Raw genomic sequence first — 20,147 nt, 5'->3', positions numbered from 1 at the left:
AATAATAAATAACCATTGAACTTGGTTGGTACTGAATGTTTATGTGTAGGACTTTATTGAAAAAAATACTTTTTATCTCAAAGTTTTTAGATTAACTGGGTTCTTTTAGAATAGTTCTTCCAATTTTATCTCATTCATTGCCAACACTGATTCAGGATTCAAATGGAAGTACGTTAGTAAGGAAATAATAGGATAAAATTCTCGGTCTTTATTATAGAGTTTTTTAAAGTCTATTCATTTTTCTTGGGCTAGTTCTGCCCACAGCAGCATAATTTGGTTGGTTTAACTTGTGATGAAATTGGTCCAGCAGGAGGAATTGAATGTATGTTGGAAATCTTCCAGATCCTGGAAGAAAATGTTATTTTTAGTGTGCTGGTCATTTTTGGTAGAGTGAAAGTCTTGCCATGAAGTTGTTATTGGTAGGCTTATAGACCACTAAACACGGCTTCCTTATTTACAACCCCCCCCCACACACACACACAAGAAATAATGTGGAAGTATAACTCTATCAAAGAAATGTCATGCTCACACAGTCTAGTAAAAATAGGAATCCTTTTTGAGATGGGAAGCTGATTCCTTTCCTAAGTTTGGGGCTAAAGAAATCTGAACTCCCCTCTGGGTTTTGTAACTAATTCAGTACTCAAGCTTAATACAAACGTAAAATAAACAAATCACTTATATACTCATTCATTTGGTATATTTACAAATTGAAAAAGATGTGACGAGCCAGGAGATAAGCTGATACCAAAGGTTAGATACTGAAGAATGTGGGCTAAGAGTTGGACAAGTAAGGATGGCTTTGCGGAATCCTTCATTTTGACTTTTGTAGACAAACTGCTTGTGATTTTGAAGGTTAATTTCCTTGTCTTGAATAGGGAAACTTCTCTATGACTTTCTTTTTAAGACTCTGGATTTTCAGTTTATCCAGTATCTTTTAAGAAATAATCAAAACTTACATTAAAGATTTTTTCAAGCTAAACTTTTATCTATAAGTATAATGCCGTTTTATATAGTTCCTTACCCATTCAGAAGTAAAATTTGTACCATACATTTCTCTGGGCTTTTTCCTGGGTCCATAGCTATTTTGGAATGGGGGCTATTCCTAAAATATGTATAAGGTTTTATTTTCTCTGCAGTGGGTTGTAACTCTGTTGAAAATACTTTCTTCTTCTCTCTCTTTTTTTTTTTTTGCTTTATATAACTTTATAGAAATTTTTTTGCTGTATAGAACTTAATCACCATATGGAAGTTCTCAGGCTAGGGGGTCAAATGGGAGCTGCAGCTACCAGCCTACACCACAGCCACGGCAATGCTGGATCCTTAGCCAACTGAGCGAGGCTGGGGATTAAACCCACATTCTCATGGATACTATTTGGATTTGTTTCCACTGAACCACGATGGGAACTCCAAAAATACTTTTGTCTTAATAAAATGAGCATAGGTATTATCTTTTAACTCCTAACTGAACTTTTTAATGTATCTTCATTAAAAAGCTAAAGCCAGAGTTTCTATTGTGGTGCAGTGGAAATGAATCCAACTAATATCTATGAGGATGCAGGTTTGATCCCCAGCCTCGCTCAATGGGTCAAGGATCTAGAGTTGCCTTGAGCTGTGGTGTAGGTCACAGATGTGGCTCAGATCCTGCATTGCTGTGGCTGTGGTATAGGCTGGCAGCTGTGGCTCCGATTTGATCTTTAGCCTAGGAACTTCCATATGCCACGGGTGCAGCTCTAAAGAGCAATAAAATAAAATAAAATAAAAAATTTTTAAAAAGGTAAAGCCAATGACTTCCAAATATTTTCATTCAGGGAGTTCCCATCATGGCACAGTGGTTAACGAATCTGACTAGGAACCATGAGGTTGCAGGTTCGATCCCTGCCGTTGCTCAGTGGGTTAAGGATCCAGCTTTGCCGTGAGCTGTGGTGTAGGTCGCAGATGCGGCTCAGATCCTGTGTTGGTCTGGCTCTGGTGTAGGCTGGCAGCTACATCTCCGATTAGACCTCTAGCCTGGGAACCTCCATATGCTGCAGGAGCGGCCCAAGAAATGGCAAAAAGACCAAAAAAAAAAAAAATTTTTTTTCATTCAAAGGACTGTTTGAAATATATCTAAAGAAAATGCTTATTTTCTAAATCTTTTAATTTGGGAGAGATTCAAATTGTGATTGGTTTTAACCCATATTTAGGATGCTCCTGTAAATGTTCTCTTCTGGGATTTATGGCTCATCATTTCCTCCCCTTAAAGTTTCAATTCTCCATTAATTTCTTCCTGGGAAGAACCTACTAGTTTATGACTCTAGCCGGAGTATAATCTCGTATGACCTGTATAAGTTACCATAGTCAACCATCTGAGCCTTAGGCTGTTGTGCTATACAGTGGAATTTTTTATTATTTAGCATGTTGTCATTTCCAGTATGTGCTCTCAGTGCCACGTAGAGAGCATAGGCCCTACCTTTGGAGATTTCTAATCCAGAAAAACTAATAACATGCAGACCCACCCACACATTGGAGTGTAGGATAAGAGGTCTAGAAGATGAAAAGTACTGAAAAGGAAAATTGCGAATATTAGTTTTATAATTATGAACAATAATATAGTTTATATACTTAAATAGACTAAATAGGAGAAGAGTGAATCTGAACTAGGGTTAATTTTATCCATCCTTACAAAGGTGTTGTGAATTATTAAGAAAAATAAAATAGAGTTCATTTTATTAGGAAAGCATTAAATCTTAGTTGGTAATATTTTTTCTTTCTTTTCTTTGCAGAATATGTATGTAACTGCTCTGTGGTTGGAAGCCTGGATGTGAATCACTGCAACCAGACCACGGGGCAGTGTGAGTGTCAGCCAGGTTATCAGGGTCTTCACTGTGAAACCTGCAAGGAGGGTTTTCACCTGAATCATACTTCTGGGCTCTGTCTGCCATGCGATTGTAGTCCACATGGCGCCCTCAGCGTACTTTGCAACAGGTAAGCAGCAGAGTTTGGAGGTAAAATTAACTTCGTTTTACTGAAAAAAAAAAAAAAAAAAAAAAGGCCCCTGCTCTCAAAGACAAAGCTAGTTTAAGTAAAGAGGGAGAGGGGCCATAGGTTCACAAAATATTTCATGTATTTTTATCATTTTGTGTATTATAGTTGATGTCAAGACTTAAAAAGCTAATTCGCTAATTTAGTTATTCAAAAGCATGTGGGTCACCAATTTTGCTTTGTAATAATTTCTCTAAATGTCATGGGGGAAAAAGTGTTGAGGAAGCAGTCTGCTTTCTGTAAGTAATAGCTTTTGGGCATTTCCAGTGGAAATGTCCCTGTTAGGTTGACTAACATACATTGGAGTTTTAGGAAACTTATTCTTTGGTTTCTTTATTCTTTTTTCAAAATTCTGAAACAGTTTCTTTGCACATGTAAGGCTTAAACTTGGTAATATTCTAATCTCTTTGGTGGTAAGGAGACTGCTTTCACTCTATGTACCAGTACATTTGGGGGGACCAAACGAGATTAGGCAGAAATTGCCTGGAGGTTCTACTGTGGTGCAGGGGATCAAATGGTGTCTCTGGAATGCTGAAATGCAGGTTCAACCCCTGGCCCAGCACAGTGGGTTAAGGATCCTGTGTTGTCACAGCTGCAGTAGGTTACAGCTGCATCTCAGATTTGATCCCTGGCCTGGGAACTCCTTATGCCATGAGGCCACCAAAAAAGAAAAAAAAAAAAGAAAAAGAAATTGTCTGGAAATTACCTTGAAAATAGTAAATTATTTTTGGTGACTTAATCTCAAAGAACAGTGCCCTGTAATCTAAGGATCTGCCTTCCACCAATGCTGAAAGTAATTATCCTTTGATCTTGCTTTCTGTGGACCCCAAGTCAAAAAGCTGAAGAGGCAATGTTTTGTAGTGAAAAGAACCCAGCTTTAGGATCTGCCTACCTGTGTGTGGATCCAAGATCTGTTTCCACTTAGGAGTTCTGTGTTTCTAGCAGGTTATTTCATATCTTTGAGCCTCAGTTCCTTCTCAAGTTTGTTGTAAAGGTTAAATGAGTGGAATCTATGTAAAATACCTAGCACACGTCACTCAATTAATCCTGGTTTCTTTCAATTTCACAGGAATATTGTTGGCTTGATGAGGGAGTGTTTTTAATGAACTTTTAGTTCCTTGGTAGAAAAGTTTCTCTGTGCTTAGTAGATATTTTAGATGCTCTATAAATCATATTGTATAATGTCATATGATATTTTACTTCTGTTACAAATGTAGAAGTGAACTTGATTAAGAAGTTTATGCTTTCAAATGCCACAATAATCAGTGTCGATGATGCTTGGCATTTTTAAAGTTAACTGTCTAAATCCTCACAACCCCTCATTTTATGTAGGTTATTAAATCATAATGATAGTAAGTAGTGTAGAAGGAATTTCAAATTTGGTCTTCCAATTCTAAGTATCCTTTTCACAATGCCAAATAGCTTCTATCATGAGAAAACTGATAAATCACTTAGTTATTTGAAGTTGAGGATATAATGGTTTCTTACCATTGCTCCCTTTACTCCTCTAAAAACACACCCACACAAGTTATAGTCAGAAGGTCCACATTCCTTACCATTTTAAAAGATGAGGTTTGCCCAAGTTTGTTCATTCTGGTACCTAGTGGCATGTCCACTACTTCTTTTCAAATAAGATTCTTCAAACACATTTGTCTTGAGTACTTTTGGAAAGATAGAAAAGCCTTTACTTCTAGGCCAAACTCCCTTATTAGTGGAGAAAGAAATAAGATAAAGACTGAGAGAATTTGGGAAGCTGGAGAAGAGGAGAAAAAAGTAATGCTAAGGTTTGTGTAATATCTTAACGTTTTCATAGGTCTTTTACAAATTATTTTTTTATTTATATTTTGCATGACAGTGAATGTTATTAAGTGACATAGGCTAAAACACCATTCTGAAAATAGATAGTAACTATAAAATAGTGGAAAAGTGCCTTGGGCTTATAGTAATTCAAAGCTCTAGGGCAGAAGTCTGTAAACCAAATTTATGACCCAAATGCAGCCAACTGCCTGTGTTTTATAAATAAAGCTTTGTTGGAGCACAGATAAACCCATTTTTTAACACATTGTCTGTGGCTGCTTTTGTGCTGCAGTGGCAGAGCTGACTAATTGTGACAGGGACCCTATCTTCTGAGCCTAAAATATTTACTCTCTGACTCTTTAAGGACAAATTTGCCAAGCCCTGGTTTAGGATTCCAATCATGGTAGGTACTGCTTGATAAGCAAGTAGTTTTGGGCAAGTCACTTTATTTCTTTTAATTATTTGTCTTTTCAATTGTGAAGTGGGGATAATAATCTACGTCCTATCTTTCTTCTGTATGGATTCGTTTTGTCTTAAGGATCAAACAAAATAATGCATGTGTAAATTTTTTTAATCTGTACTTGCTAGACAGACAATAAAAATAATAACAGGTGAGTAGATCCTCCTTGACTGCCCACTTGCATCTTCCACAAGCCTCCTATCTTAATAAATCTATTTCCTGCTTAAAAAAATAATAATAATAGGAACCAGTTAACTGCTGTAAGTGCATCATCTCCTTTAATCTTCACAAGAGCTTCCTTGAATAAAGTACTGTTATTTTCCTACTTTGACTATGAGAACACTGTTTAGAGAATATATTTAACTTCCCTAGGTTTACACACTAAATCTGCCATTCAATCCAGTTGAAAAAAATAAAATAAAACAAATGCTTAGTCTGTGAAGCAGAATGACTTCACAATTAGTGTTTTTCCTAGTAAAAAGCCTCTTGGTTTGACACCCAGATATCCTAGGATATACTGATCTCTCAATTAAGTGATGAACATATAAGAAAATTTTATATTTATGTCCCAGAAACTCAATAAAGCAATGTTGTTCAACATTTTGAACAAAATAATATGTATGAAGTCTTAGGTTAAATTCCAGATATATAATTGATAGAATTTCAGAATCTTGTGCAGACAATTTATAAAGTGCACGCATGTCAACAAAGAGGATGTGCAGTGTGTTACTGCATAGGAAACAACCATTAATAACCAGAGCAGTTGTTTTTGATCAGGAAGTAATGTTTTAAGCATCTTTACATCCTAACAAGGGAGTTTGTTACTTATATACAGGTGATTTATTGTGTTTTGGTTACAGTTTAGGAGGTTGGTGGTTTTGGGTTAACATGTAATGCATTGTTGGAGTTCCCATCGTGGCTCAGTGGTTAATGAACCCTTCTAGTATCCATGAGGACGCGGGTTCGATCCCTGGCCTCGCTCAGTGGATTAAGGATCCGGCCGTGAGCTGTGGTGTAGGCCGCAGATGTGGCTCAGATCCCGTGTTGCTGTGGCTGCAGTGTAGGCTGACGGCTACAGCTCTGATTCAACCCCTAGCCTGGGAACCTCCATATGCTGCAGGTGTGGCCCTAAAAAGACAAAAGACAAAAAAAAAAAAAGTAATGCATTGTAACTTTTTTCATTTAAAATATTAGCAAATGGGTTCTTCGTCATTAGCATTTATGTAGAATATCTGATTTTCAGTAATTGATGTTTGATACTAGGCAGGAAGTAGAAGATATTGTTATTATTATTGTTATCTGGTGTACATGGACTATTTTCTATGTGTACCTGATAGGTTCTGTTATTCTTATAGGTTTTTTTTTTTTTTTTTTTTGGCTGTTCCCATGGTTCACAGAAGTTCCCAGGCCAGGGATCCAACCCATGCCATAGCAGCGATCCAAACTGCTGCAGTGACAATGTTGGATTCTTAACCGGCTGTGGGATTCTTAACCCACTGTGCAACACGTGGTCCCTCATAGGTCTTTTCAAAAAAAGTTATTAGCATATGATTTTTAAATTATCTGCATAATGTCAAAGTATATTGATTTTTCTCTCCTTCACCATCGTCTTCTAAGTCTTTTAAGGAAGGACCTTGCTTCCCCTGCAGCCCTGACAAATAAGGACTGTTTTCACTCTCACTTCTCTTACCTCTGGACCTGGAATTAGAATAAGTATCTTCTTTGTTCCTCATCATTACCTGCTAAGTGCTCTCCATTCTGGCTCACTGTTGCCTGTCTGATACTACAGCTGTCATAACTCTGGAGGATTTTGGTGTCTATAGATGATCCTAAGAGTGTACTGGCCTTGCAGTTTCTTGACCTCTCTTCCAAGAAGTTTTCCTCCATGCTCTTTCCAATCTCTATTTCTTTTACTTGCCTATTTCTTGATTGTTTTTGGCCTCAAGCATAGGCATATTACAATATTGAGATCAATCCATAATTTGTTTTTATGAGTTGCTGCAGAGTAATATTTAATTTAAAAAAATTTTAACTGTATTATTTCAGAATGTCAGGCAATTTGTCAGAACAAGCAGTACATCACAAAACTCACTTAAAAACCTGTACTTAAAAGAAAGTCATTAGAGGAAAGGCATGGGAGCTCTAAATCCAGCCCTAAGCATCACATTTTTTTTACTACCAGAAGGGAAGTTAAATCGACATGAGACTAGAGAAACAGAAAATGGAAATTGTAGAACTATGTACTTTAGCAAGAGCACATGGATAAACTCTGAGGAAACACTTCTACGTTCTGCTCTGCTACAAATTATATGCAGGTGAGTTAAGGAAAAAAAGGAAATTATAGGCAAGTAGAGTGATATATAGCAGAAAGGAGGTGGAATCTGAAATTAGTAGACTTTGATTCTGTTAATTTTGCCACTTACTAACTGCATGACCCAGATTAAGGTATTTTTTTCTCTCTGAGCCTCAGTATTTTCATCTATAAAATGGGATTAATGCAGGTAACATAAAGAATTTTTGTGAGAATTAAAAATTGTGTGTGTGAATATGTGTGTGTGTGTGTGTGTGCACCAGTTTATGTAATGGGCACTTAGATTCAGCTCAGTAACATCCTAGTAGTTGAATCTTTTTTTTTTTTTTTTGGTTTTTGGTTTTTAAGTGAGGAATAGAATTGATGACTCACAAAAGAGAAGAATTAAGTCACTCAGACTTGGGTATAATTGGGGACGGGGGTATTTGTTTCTGTTAGGAGGGTAAAGCAGAAATTATTCACTAAAAAAGTAGCTTAGCTTATTTTCTTCCATTTTCCTGAAGAAATCTATTATAACCTTTAAAATTGGACATTTTAGAATTCCTGTCGTGGCTCAGCAGAAATGAATCTGACTAGCATCCATGAAGACAGGTTTGATCCGTTGCCTTCCTCAGTGGGTTAAGGATCCAGCCTTGCTGTGAGCTGTGGTGTAGGTTGCAGACAAGGATCGGATCTCAAGTTGCTGTGGCTGTGGCGTAGGCCAGCAGCTACAGCTCTCATTCGATCCCTAGCCTGAGAACCTCTGTATGCCACAGGTGCAGCCCTAAAAAGACAAAAATAAATAAATAAATAAAATTGGACATTTCATATTTTGGAATAATAATAGCTAAAATTAACTGCATGCACACTAGGCACTATCTTAAAGCCTTTGCATGTATTAATTCATTTAATCCTTACAACAGCCATATCACATAGACACTGTTATTATTATTCTCATTCGTAGAGGAAAAAAGTTGCAAGTTAGGTAATAGCAAGTAAGAGTTGGTATTGAAACACACGCAGTCTGGATCTAGAATATATATTCTTACCCTCTATGTTGGTATAGCCCTTTTCAAAATCTCAGTTACTGAGCAAAGTGAGTGATATTGTAAGAAACCTTGAAGCTGTGGTGCTGATATTTTATAGGAATTTCTTCTGATTATATAGTTCAGTTATATAAATAACTCTTTTTGGGAGGGACTAATCCCAGTTTTAGCTTAGTAGACATTGAACACTAAAGGAAGTTTATAAATATATACTAAATTTCTAAGTAGAATAGAGTAGAAAGTAAAAAAAGGATAATAAGGATTCTCAGAGGAAGTAGGAACCGAGCTGTGCCTTGTAGGTTACGATTTGGTTAGGCTGAGAGATGAGAAGAAGACCTTATCAGGAGATAAAAAACATACAAATTCAAGAGAATTTTCCAAGATTATATGATGATATGAGAAATCTGATCTCCTAACACCTATGCAAATTCTCTTCTTCTTCTTCTTTTTTTTTTTCTGTCTCTTTGTCTTTTCTAGGGCCGCACCCGTGGCATATGAAGGTTCCCAGGCTAGGGGTCCAATCAGAGCTATAGACGCCGTCCTACACCACAGCCACATCAACTAGGGATCCAAGCCGCGTCTGTGACCTACACCACAGCTCATGGCAACGCTGGATCCTTAACCCACAGAGGGAGGCCAGGGATCGAACCCACAACCTCATGGTTCCTAGTCAGATTCGTTAACCACTGAGCCACGACGGGAACTCCACAAATTCTCTTCTATCTTAACCTCATTGTTCTCTTTTCAAAAAGAAATGAAAGTAGAAAAGTGGACTCAATTCTCTCCTGACTCTGTCATACATCTAATGTCCATGAATGAACAGCTGGCTTTTTAAAAATTTATTTGCCTTTTCTTTACATCCATATATTTGAGTGGGAGTTGCCCCTGTGAGGGTAGAATTTGGCTGCAGGAGCCAGATGTGGGCTGAGCAATGTCTTTGTGTGCAAACACAAGGCCCTTTATGTACTGACAGCTGGCCGCCCCCTCACATCACGTTGGTGTTCCAACCTGTTTAATTGGGAAAGAGTTGGACTACAGTACCTTAACTTCTCATTTTTGCTTTTGGAATGCATTTCTAATATTTTCCTGATTCACATTTCGATATATAGTTTAATAATGAATGGGGAAATCAGATAGCACTTTATCTCAATAAAGCAGTATGCCTAGTGAGAGCTTGAATCTCTTAATATAGCCTTAGACTGTTGTCAATTTTGCTTTTATATGCAGGCAGTTATATAACCGATTTGAGATTTTTTTTTTTAACGTACCCATAGTAGGTTGGTGTACAAGGTATGTCATTTAAAACTGTCTCTGTGGGAGTTCCTGTTGTGGCGCATCAGAAAAATATCCAATTAGGAACCATGAGGTTGTGGGTTAGATCCCTGGCCTCGATCAGTGGGTTAAGGATCTGGCATTGCCATGCGCTGTGGTGTAGGTCTCAGACATGTTTTGGATCTGATGTGGCTGTAGCAGTGGTGTAGGCCGGCAGCCATAGCTCCGATTGGACCCCTAGCCTGGGAACCTCCATATGCCATGGATGTGGCCCTAAAAAAGCAAAAAAAAAAATCTAAAAAAAATTAAAAAATAAACTGTTTCTGTGAGATACCAAAGAAGTTCTGTCATGGTGTAATATCCTTGCCTATAAAACCTGTGGTTGCTGCTGTGTAGTGTATTTTGAAATATTTACTACTTTGCATTTTTAATTATGGAATGTGCCCCAGGACAAAGGACAAAATTTTACACTTGAAATACACTAATGCTGAAACAAATGTCAAATAAAAAGATGACAAAATCTCCAAGACTCCCATTCATATAGGGCTCTGAAAATCATTTCTTATGTAATAATCAGGAGTAACAGTTGCTTGTGTAAACTCTTATTTATTACTTTGTCTGTAATTCTGGGACATTAAGAAAAAGTTTTTTGATCACTAGAAACAATTAGAAATGGAGGAATCCCTTGTCATTTTATTCACTGTTCATTTAATAGACGTTGCCACTTATATGTCAAAATACATTATCCCTGTGTTCAGGGAATTTGAAATGGAATGCTGTAAGTACAAACGAAATATGAGTATTTATAGAGGACACAGGAAATTTAGGGAGGTCTTAAGAGAGGAATTGAAGAAGTTGCATTGAAATTGAGGAGAAGTTCCCTTTGTTGCTCAGTGGCTGATTAGGATCCATGAGGATGTGGGTTTGATCCCTGGCATCTCTCAGTGGGTTAAGGATCCACCATTGCTGTGAGCTGTGGTATAGGTTGCAGGTGTGGCTCAGATCCTGTGTTGCTGCGGCTGTTGTGTAGGCCAGCAGCTGTAACTCCAATCCTGCCCTGGCCTGGGAACCTCCATATGCCATGGGTGCAGCCCTAAAAAGCAAAAAAAAAAAAAAAAAAAAAAAAAGAGAGAGAGAGAAAAAAGACATTAGAAGGATGGTAGAAGTTTGTATGAAAGAACAAATCTTTTTTTTTTTTTTTTGTCTTTTCAGGGCCATATCCATGGCATGTGGAGGTTCCCAGGCTATGGGTAGAATTGGAGTTATAGCTGCTGGCCTACATCACAGCCACAGCAATGTGGGACACAGCTCATGGCAACTCCAGATCCTTAACCCACAGAGCAAGGCCAGGGATCGAACCAGCGTCCTCGTGGATACTAGTCAGGTTTGTTCACCACTGAGCCACAACGGGAACTCTGAACAAGCCATCTCAAGTAGACTACAAGTGTCTCACTATTTCTAGAAGGCAGGGAACACTTGATAGTGGTAGAGAGGAAGGGTTGAAAAGGTGAGACTTTTGTCTGTTTATTTACTATTGTATGTCTAATACTCAGAATGGTACCTGGTACAGAGTACACTCAGTAAATACTTGATGAATGAATAGAATGATGAATGGATGAAGAATAAACAGGGCCAGACCATGAAGGGCCTGATATGCTGTGTCAATGAGTTTGTCCGTTAAAGAAAACCGAGTAAAAAGTGACATCAGATTTGCTCTTTAGAAAAATTATTCTATCGGAAGTCTGATGGATAGAGAGTGAGCTCAGGCTAAGAGACCAGGGAAAAGGCTGTTGGATAACAGTCCAAGCAAGAGAAGTTAAAGGGCTGATCTAAGGCATTGACACTGGCATTGGCGGTGGGAGAGGAGGGAACCAATATAGGAGGGAAAATTCTACAAAACTAGTTGGTCGATTGTATTTATAGAGTAAGGGAAAGAGAGAGAGATAGAGATGACTCCCATGTTTCTTTCTGGCTCTGGCACATGAGTGAAGAGACAGCCTGTTAACTAGATAAAGAATACAGGCAGATGACAAGATGGAGGGAGATGATTATGACGTTACACTTCAACGTGTTCACTTTGAAGTGACTATGGGACATTCAGATGGAGATGTATGGTAGACAGTTATGCATACATTATCTGTCAAACTCAAGAAATCTTATAAACTAGCTTATTATGTTGTTTTAGAAGAAAACAAAGCTTCATAGCTTTAATTTTAATTAAAAATAGCTTTATACCCCAATTATTATTCTTTCAAGTAAACCAATCTCTAGTTTAAATTACCTTTTTTTTTTTTTTTTTTTTTAATACACGTCAGCGTTTTTTCTGTGAAGGTAGAATTGTAAAAGGCAGCCATTTTGGTCAAATGCAGGTAATGAGCTTTCAATCTTTATCCTGTTGTGGTTCATTTGTCTCAGTGAATGTTTCTACAGTGCCAAATGGTTATGTCTTAGAGCACAGATATACCAAGTATCATGTAAAGTTCATGGTAAAACTGATGAACCTAAAATTTGAATGTTAGTAAATGGCCAGACAGGGGCTTATTCATAAAAAAGCGCTCTGTGCATTGAGGTTTAAATGTAAATAACTAATGTCTGTTACAGTGTGGAAAGCTCTGTGTGTTTTCAGTACATTTCTATCTTAAACCCTCCATTCCGCCCTCCTGGTCTTCTAATTATTAACTAGATATCACCTGCAGTCAAATGACAGCAACAAACAAACAAAACACTTTTTCCTTCCAGCTGTTGCTGACCTTTGTGAACATTAACATAACAAGTCATGGGGAAGTGATCTAGTTGCTGTTGATCAAACATATAATTTTCCCTAAACCATACTGCAGATCACTCTACTTGTTTTATGTTATGAAGCCACTTTTAGGCCAGTTTGGAATTTTTAAAAGAAATATTTTAAAGTTTTAGTATTGATAGTATTAAAAAATTGTTTATTTTGCTTCTTCTAAGTGGCTCCCCCAAATCTATAGTTATATATATATGCCAATAGTAAAAATAATCAAGTTCATACAAATGTAACATTTGGTACCAAGGTATTTGTTCAACAAATGATGTGCAGAATACTTTAATAGAACTTGTGGAAAATAAGTAAGACAATGGGAAGACCAAAGGAGCTTCTGGTCTAACAAGATCATTAAGAAATACACACACACAGATATATAATTATAATACAAAGTAAAAACTGACCCACATCATAAAATATGAAGATGAGGGGGAGTTCTCTGATGACCTAGGAGGTTAAGGCTCCTGCCTTTTCACCACTGTAGCGCTGGTCACCACTGTGGCTCAGGTTCGACCCCTGGCCCAGGAACTTCCACATGCTGCTGGTGCAGCAAAAAAGAAAAAAAGGAAGAAAAAATAGGAGAGAATCTGAAATAAATGTTGCAACTCTCATTTAAAAAAATAAGATAAAATGTTGAAGGGGTTAAGAAACTAGGAGATACCACTTGTACCTGGACAAATCAGAGATGATTTCATTGAAGAGATAGCTTTTGACCTCAGTTTTGAAGGAAGGAAAGGATTTAAACATACAGAAGTGGAAAAGGTGGAAAAGAACATTACAGAACAGGAAACATTAACATCTCAGAGATGTGCTTACACAGGATGAAAGGTGGAAGAAGAGTGTGGCCAGAGGGGATAAATCAGGCAAGTCCTGCTGGGATCAAGTCCCAGAGGGCCTTAAGGGCCAGACACGTGGTAGGATTTTATTCACGAAGTGATTTTTTAGGCATTGAAAGATCAGCACCATGTTCTAGCAATAGTAGTAGCATGGGTGGATACAAGCAGGGGGAGAGCAGAGGTAGAGTGAAAACTAGTGAGATTGGAGAGACTATTAAGAATAGTGAGAATGGTGATCTACCCCATGATAGCAGTGTTTCCATGCATAATTCTCTAGAAAGTTTATGATTTTTGCATTATTATATACACACAAGTGTAAAGGCAGTGTGTGTGTTTCTAAGTTGAATTTAAGAAATTGCTCAGTCCCAGGGTCCCTTCTCAGGTCCACACCCTTGCTGCCTGCTTCCTTTGTTGCAGTCTGCGGGAAATGAACCTGCTGCCCTGTGTTTCAGTAGTTGCTACCACCCACTGTATCCCATGGGATTTTTATCCCCCATAAGCCTTGCTGCTGAGTGTCAAGCAGAGTCCCTATACCCATGTTCTTTTTGTGTTTCTAAAAAGAAATCCAAGGGCCTTTTACCTTTTAAGAATTTTAAAAAAACTGTTCATCTTTATAAGGAGGCCTGTGGGGGTAGCAAATGTAATAGACATGAGGAAGTTGAAAGCTTATATAACTGACAAACTTTCCACAAACAAGGTTCAAATATAAGCATGCCTCTTTCACTTTTCCAGTTAATTACTCTGACATTCATATGCCTCAGTAGCATAAATCCAGTACAATCCATTCCCCAACAATTAATTACTAACTTTCCAGTAGCTCTGGAGTCAGTCCTCCTTTAATGCTGAGTATCAGGGGAATGTGATTCTGATGAGTTCCCTGATCTTGTTGTTTCTTACTCCTGTATTGAGGCTTGACTGAACAGCCTGACAAATGATCCTTGCTCACTACTGGGATGATGCTTTTACTGGTCCAGAATCTTTGGCAGCAACAGTTTTCTGAGGGAGGATGAACCCACTTTTCTGGTTCTAAATTCTTTCAAGGATGCTCTAAACTGGGGCTCCAAAGTTACAGAGATTTAACAATCGGCTCTTTTAGATTATCTGTGCAGCCATATCTCAGGGTATAAGCCAGTTCCAAGAGTACTAGTTCAGGACATTTTGTAGAATCTTTTACCTAACAAACCCCAAATCTCTCTCCCTCCCCGGTACAACAAGTCTTGTTAAACCCTCTGTAAGAGCAGTGGGACCTGTTCACTCTAAACTTACTAAGGAAACCCTAACTTAAACAATTCTTCACCCAGTCAGGAGGATCTGCTTCAAGGTTATTTTTCTACCCCTGCCCAAATGACAAAGCAATTGCAAACTTCTTTCGCTAAATAAGAAAAAACTGGAGTTCCCGTCGTGGCGCAGTGGTTAACGAATCTGACTAGGAACCATGAGGTTGCGGGTTCGGTCCCTGCCCTTGCTCAGTGGGTTAACGATCCAGCGTTGCCGTGAGCTGTAGTGTAGGTTGCAGATGCGGCTCGGATCCCGCGTTGCTGTGGCTCTGGCATAGGCCGGCTACAGCTCCGATTCGACCCCTAGCCTGGGAACCTCCATATGCCTCGGGAGAGGTCCAAGAAATAGCAAAAAAGACAAAAAAAAAAAAAAGAAAAAAAAGAAAAAGAAAAAACTCAAATTTAATCTCTGGTTAAACATCTCTCTGGTAGACATTTCAGTGTACTTAGAAAGTTTGAGTTCCCTTGTGGCACAGCAGGTCAAGGATCTGGTTTTGTCACTGCAGCAGTGAGGGTCACTGCTGTGGCACAGGTTCAGTCCTTGGCCCAGGAACTTCCTCATGCCGTGGGCATGGCCAAAAAAAAAAAAAAAAAGTTTAAAAGTCTTAAAAACACGTAGTATTTTTCTGATGTGTAGTTTGACTTACTTCTGAGATGAAAATAGCACACAGCTTGACAAATGACGTTATTACTACCATTATCAGCTCCAGAACGAACAGCATTAACATCTATTGAATATTTACTATGCGCCAGGCTAAGGGCCTTATGTGGACTGTTTTTAAGGATAAAATAACAACTGATTGAAGTGGTATTAGTCTCATTTTACAGATGAAGAAACTGAGGTTTGAGTAATTTTCCCCCCATGAGACAACCAGTAAGTGGCAGGAACAGGCTCAAACCAACACCTGACTATACTGCCTTCAGTAGTTCCCAGTGTTTGTTAGTTGAATGGCTGAACCTCTGCTTATTTTCCAAATAAACATGATAACCATCCTAGGTTTAGCTACCATATAGACAGATTCCTAGCATGAGGAATTATCATTTGAGTGATAAAGATAGAAGCATCAGTAATAAGTCACGTGAGTATCCTATACTCCCCAGTATGATGAAGTGAGATGAGCACGTTACCTCGGTGATATCCTTCCCTCAAATTTATAACTTTAATTATGATAAGACATCAGACAAACCCACATTGAAGAACATTTTATAAAACTTCTGACCAGTACTCTTTGAAAACTTCAAGGTCATAAAGACAAGGAAAAGACCAAGAAACTGTCTAAGAGGAAGAGGCTAAGGAAATGAGTAAATGTAAGGTGGTATCCTGGGTTGGATCCTGGAACAGAAGAAGGACCTTAGTGTAAAAAATTAGAGAAATCTGACATAGTCTACAGTTTAGCTAGTCACATTCTAGCAATGTTAATTTTCAGTTTTGATGAATATACCACGGTTATATCAAAAGTTAACACTAGAAGAAGTTGGGTGAATGGAAAACATGAACCCTCTTTAAATCTAATACTATTTCAAAATAAAAAGATATTAGAATTGTCATCTAGAGCAGTCGGTCAGGTGAATATTTATAGTATCACTGTTCTGTTATGAGGGTGGAATTGGTCCTGGTGACAATTCTTAGCCTTAGGTCTAGAAGAGGCATCAGGATAAGGAAATAAACCTACTTTGAACTGGCATGAAGATCTGCCATTTTTTTTTTTTTTGTCTTTTTGCCTTTTCTAGGGCCGCTCCCGCAGCATATGGAGATTCCCAGGCTAGGGGTCGAATTGGAGGTGTAGCCACTGGCCTACACCACAGCCACAGCAACTCTGGATCCGAGCCGCGTCTGCGACCTACACCACAGCTCACGGCAATGACAGATCCTTAACCCACTGACCAAGGCCAGGGATGGAACCTGCAACCTCATGGTTCCTAGTCGGATTCGTTAACCACTGCGCCGGGAACTCCAAGATCTACCATTTTAGATGTGTGATATTGTGGTTAGAATGTACAATCAAATTCATAGCCTGTTTTAATATTTTAAACATATTTTTTCTCTAAAGTTTTAAAAGAAGAACTTCTAAAAGTTATGTTAGTAGACTTAGGCTGAAATAGAGGGACTCTTATTCCCACAGAGAAGGCTTTGTTTTCCCTGTGTCCCTTGAAAAAAAATTAAATCAGCATGACTTTTTCCATCTCCGATGTGTTTTTTTTTCATAGTAAGAATTATGTTTCCTATAGGGTAGAGAGAAATATGGGACTATTCATCTTTTTTCTCCTTGGAGTTGATTTCCACTCAAAATATCTAAATTTGTCAATCCCAGAGAGAGATTTGGACTTGAAGTTTCTCGTGATTTGCTTTAAAAAGTAGTATTAGTGCTTCAACCACGATTCTTTTGACATTCAAAGTGTATAGGACTAAAGTTATTAATTTCATTGTTATTAAAATCACTATTATTTTTTTCATTTATTAAGTTAATTTTATGGTAAGATATATTCCATGAGTTTCAACAATTTGGGTTTTTCAAGCTTGATTCTGTGTTTATAAATCCAGTAGATTTCCAGGGAATGTTAATAACTAGTATCTGTAAAGTCATTTGCAAATAGTAGTATTCTTCTATATATTTTTCTCATTTGATTCTAACAATAACCCTGAGAGGTAGGTAGCAATTGTTATCCACCAAATTACAGATAAGGAATAATATTTGAAAGGTTACATGATAAGACCAAGGTTGGATATCTATTAAATACCACAGTGAAAGAAGGGTCATTTCAAGGTCTTCTGACATCATACCACACGTTCTTTCTGTTACCCAAAACTCCCATGGCATGCAGTTCTGGGTTAGTATGTGCCCCTGTGCTTGAGGTCAGGAGTTCGTAACCTAAGAAGGGGAAGCACATGAGGTGTAATGGTGAATGTGTGCATCTTTTGTCTGTAGAGGTTCTGACTCTCAATAGAGTCTCAAAGAGATCTGAGATACTATCAAGTTTAAGAAATTTTCTGAATACTATATAGGAAGGACGTAGACATTCTTCTTATATTGCCAAAAGCAGTGATAAAAACATGGCTTATATTATCAGTAGCAGAATCCCTTTGTCTTTTCTGCTAATTCTTAACACATACAACTATAACCATCTCTTTAATTGAATTTTATTTTTCTTGGTCTTGAGTTGATTTTTTAAAGAGTTCTGCTGTTAAATGGAATGCCCAGTAAAATAGATTTTATAGACATTAGAAAGAAATTTTTTTCCAGGGAAATATAGTTTTAACTTTCTTGACTAAAGTGTTTACCTAAGGAAGCTTCATAACTCAGTAGGAGGATCAAAAGGAAACTAACATCTGATGAATACTTTTAAACATCTATGTTTGATGTTTTACACATATAACCTCTAACTTCTCGAAACAACTTAGCTATCTTGCTCTTAGAGGTTGAGTTACTTAGCAGTAGGGCATAACTAATTAGTGGCAGAGCTTAGATTTGAGTCCAGGTCTGTCTGACTCCAAGGCTCTTCCCACTGTACGCTAGATTAGAATACACAAGATTAGACATAGCAGCGTGAGTCTCAGGGTAAGTGCAGGTCTGAGTGTGGGTTAGCATGATTCATCCACTGCACCATGGAGACAGATCTGGGCTACAATGAAAGTAAATATTGCATAGAAGAAGATATTGAAACTTGAAATAATGGGAGTAGCCATGGAGAATCTTTTGAAAGGCGGGGATTAGCACCTTATGAATATCAAAGCTGAGTCCATTTAGACTTGCTGGAGCCTGAAAAGCAGGCATTTGACATGTAGGAGATCTGAAAACAAGTGTCACTAAGGTGGGAGTTGGGGAGGCAGGGCAACTGGGACCAGGAGCCAGGCATTGAGAAACTAGAGACAATACTAATTCAGTCATTTGGTATGTAGGGGACTAAGGTCAAAGAAACCGGTAAGCAAATGGAACTTAATGACAGACAAATCACTGAGGTTAATTGCTGTAATACCCTCTCTTTAGGTCAAAACTGATACCAAATAAAGGGTTCAACACTAAGCCTAGAGGCGGAAATTAAGCAGCTTTACCTGTCAGGCTAGTAGTGTTGAAAGAAGAGAGTGCAATAAGAACAATTATATTTTTGCAGTTAATCTATGGTAGTGCCTCTCTAAGTATGGTCCTCAGACCAATATCAGCAGAACCTAGGAATTAGTTAGAAATGCAGATTCTTGAAGCCAACCCTAGACTTATTGAATCAGAAATTCTGGGATAAGGCCCAGCAGCACCCATGGTATGTGGAAGCATGTCACCAGGGATCAAATCTGAACTGCAGCTGTGACCAACACCATAGCTGTGGCAATGCCAGATCCTTAATCCATTGAACCACAGTGGGAACTCTGCTGCAGATGATTCTAATGCGTGTTTAAACTTGAGCACCACTGATCTAGTGGACAGTATGTTGTCCCCCAAAACCTAATGTCAATTTACATACCAAAGAAAACCAGAGCTGATAAAGAATAGGCTTGCTTGAGGCATTCTAACTTCTGTTGTTTATATGAGGATTATTTATATTAAAGAGGCTCTTTTAGCAGGGTCATAATAGAATACTAAGGTTAAGCAAAATAGACTTTTCTTTGAGGGCTAGTTTGTTTGTTTGTTTGTTTGTTTATTTATTTATTTCTGTCTGCTCTTCTTTGTCCTTTAAAGGACAAACCCAAGGGATTACTGTTTCCCAAGGTTGATTGATCCATCATAGACCAGTCATCAACTGTCTCAATTTGCTCACCTAAAATAAATATCCTTTTTCTAAGATTCTAAGAAGTTTATTTAAATGTGATATAAAGTATTAGGATTAAGTACTTGGAAAAATATTATATGGACTAAATTGAAGACAGATAGTATACTCAGAAGACATCCTGAGTTAATGAAGAAAGATACATAGATTTTGGAGCCAGATTACATAACTGTTAAACAAGAAAGTTTGATTATCTGTCATGTGCCAGGCAATACAGCAATGGAAAAAACAAAACAAAACAAAACAGATAAAACCCCTAGCCTTCCATATGCCTTGGGTGTGGCCCTAAAAAGCAAACAAACAAACAAACAAACAAAAAAGTAAGGGAGCATGCCATGTAGATCCCCTAGAGAAAGATATTGCTAATAGAGGGAACAGCAAGTACAGGGTTCCTGATGCAGGAACACACCTAGCATATCTGAGGAAAAGCAAGGTGATTGTGGCTGATGTGATGTAAATTGGGAGAAGAGGTTAGGGAAGTACTAAGTAAAGCATAATAAATACACAAATGGATATTCAGAATACTGTTCTTTCAATAATATCTATTTTTTTCTAAAAAGTAATGTGAACATGGAGGAGGAGAGCTATAGTAATTAAAA

The 20,147-nt window shown here is 37.9% G+C and overlaps 1 protein-coding gene across 1 annotated transcript in view; it reads left to right on the top strand.

The window, feature by feature from the left end:
• The window catches only part of MEGF9 (multiple EGF like domains 9), a 98,597-nt gene that overhangs the window by 38,797 nt on the left and 39,653 nt on the right, over positions 1-20,147 (top strand). The window contains exon 2 of the mRNA XM_047768276.1: positions 2,763-2,964. Coding sequence (XP_047624232.1) covers positions 2,763-2,964 — 202 coding nt within the window. The remainder of the gene's footprint in view (positions 1-2,762; positions 2,965-20,147) is intronic.

Source organism: Phacochoerus africanus, chromosome 2 (assembly GCF_016906955.1).
Source record: "Phacochoerus africanus isolate WHEZ1 chromosome 2, ROS_Pafr_v1, whole genome shotgun sequence".
NCBI lineage: Eukaryota > Metazoa > Chordata > Mammalia > Artiodactyla > Suidae > Phacochoerus > Phacochoerus africanus.
The sequence above is the reverse complement of the archived record's forward strand: the minus strand, read 5'-3'. Positions and strand labels throughout refer to the sequence as shown.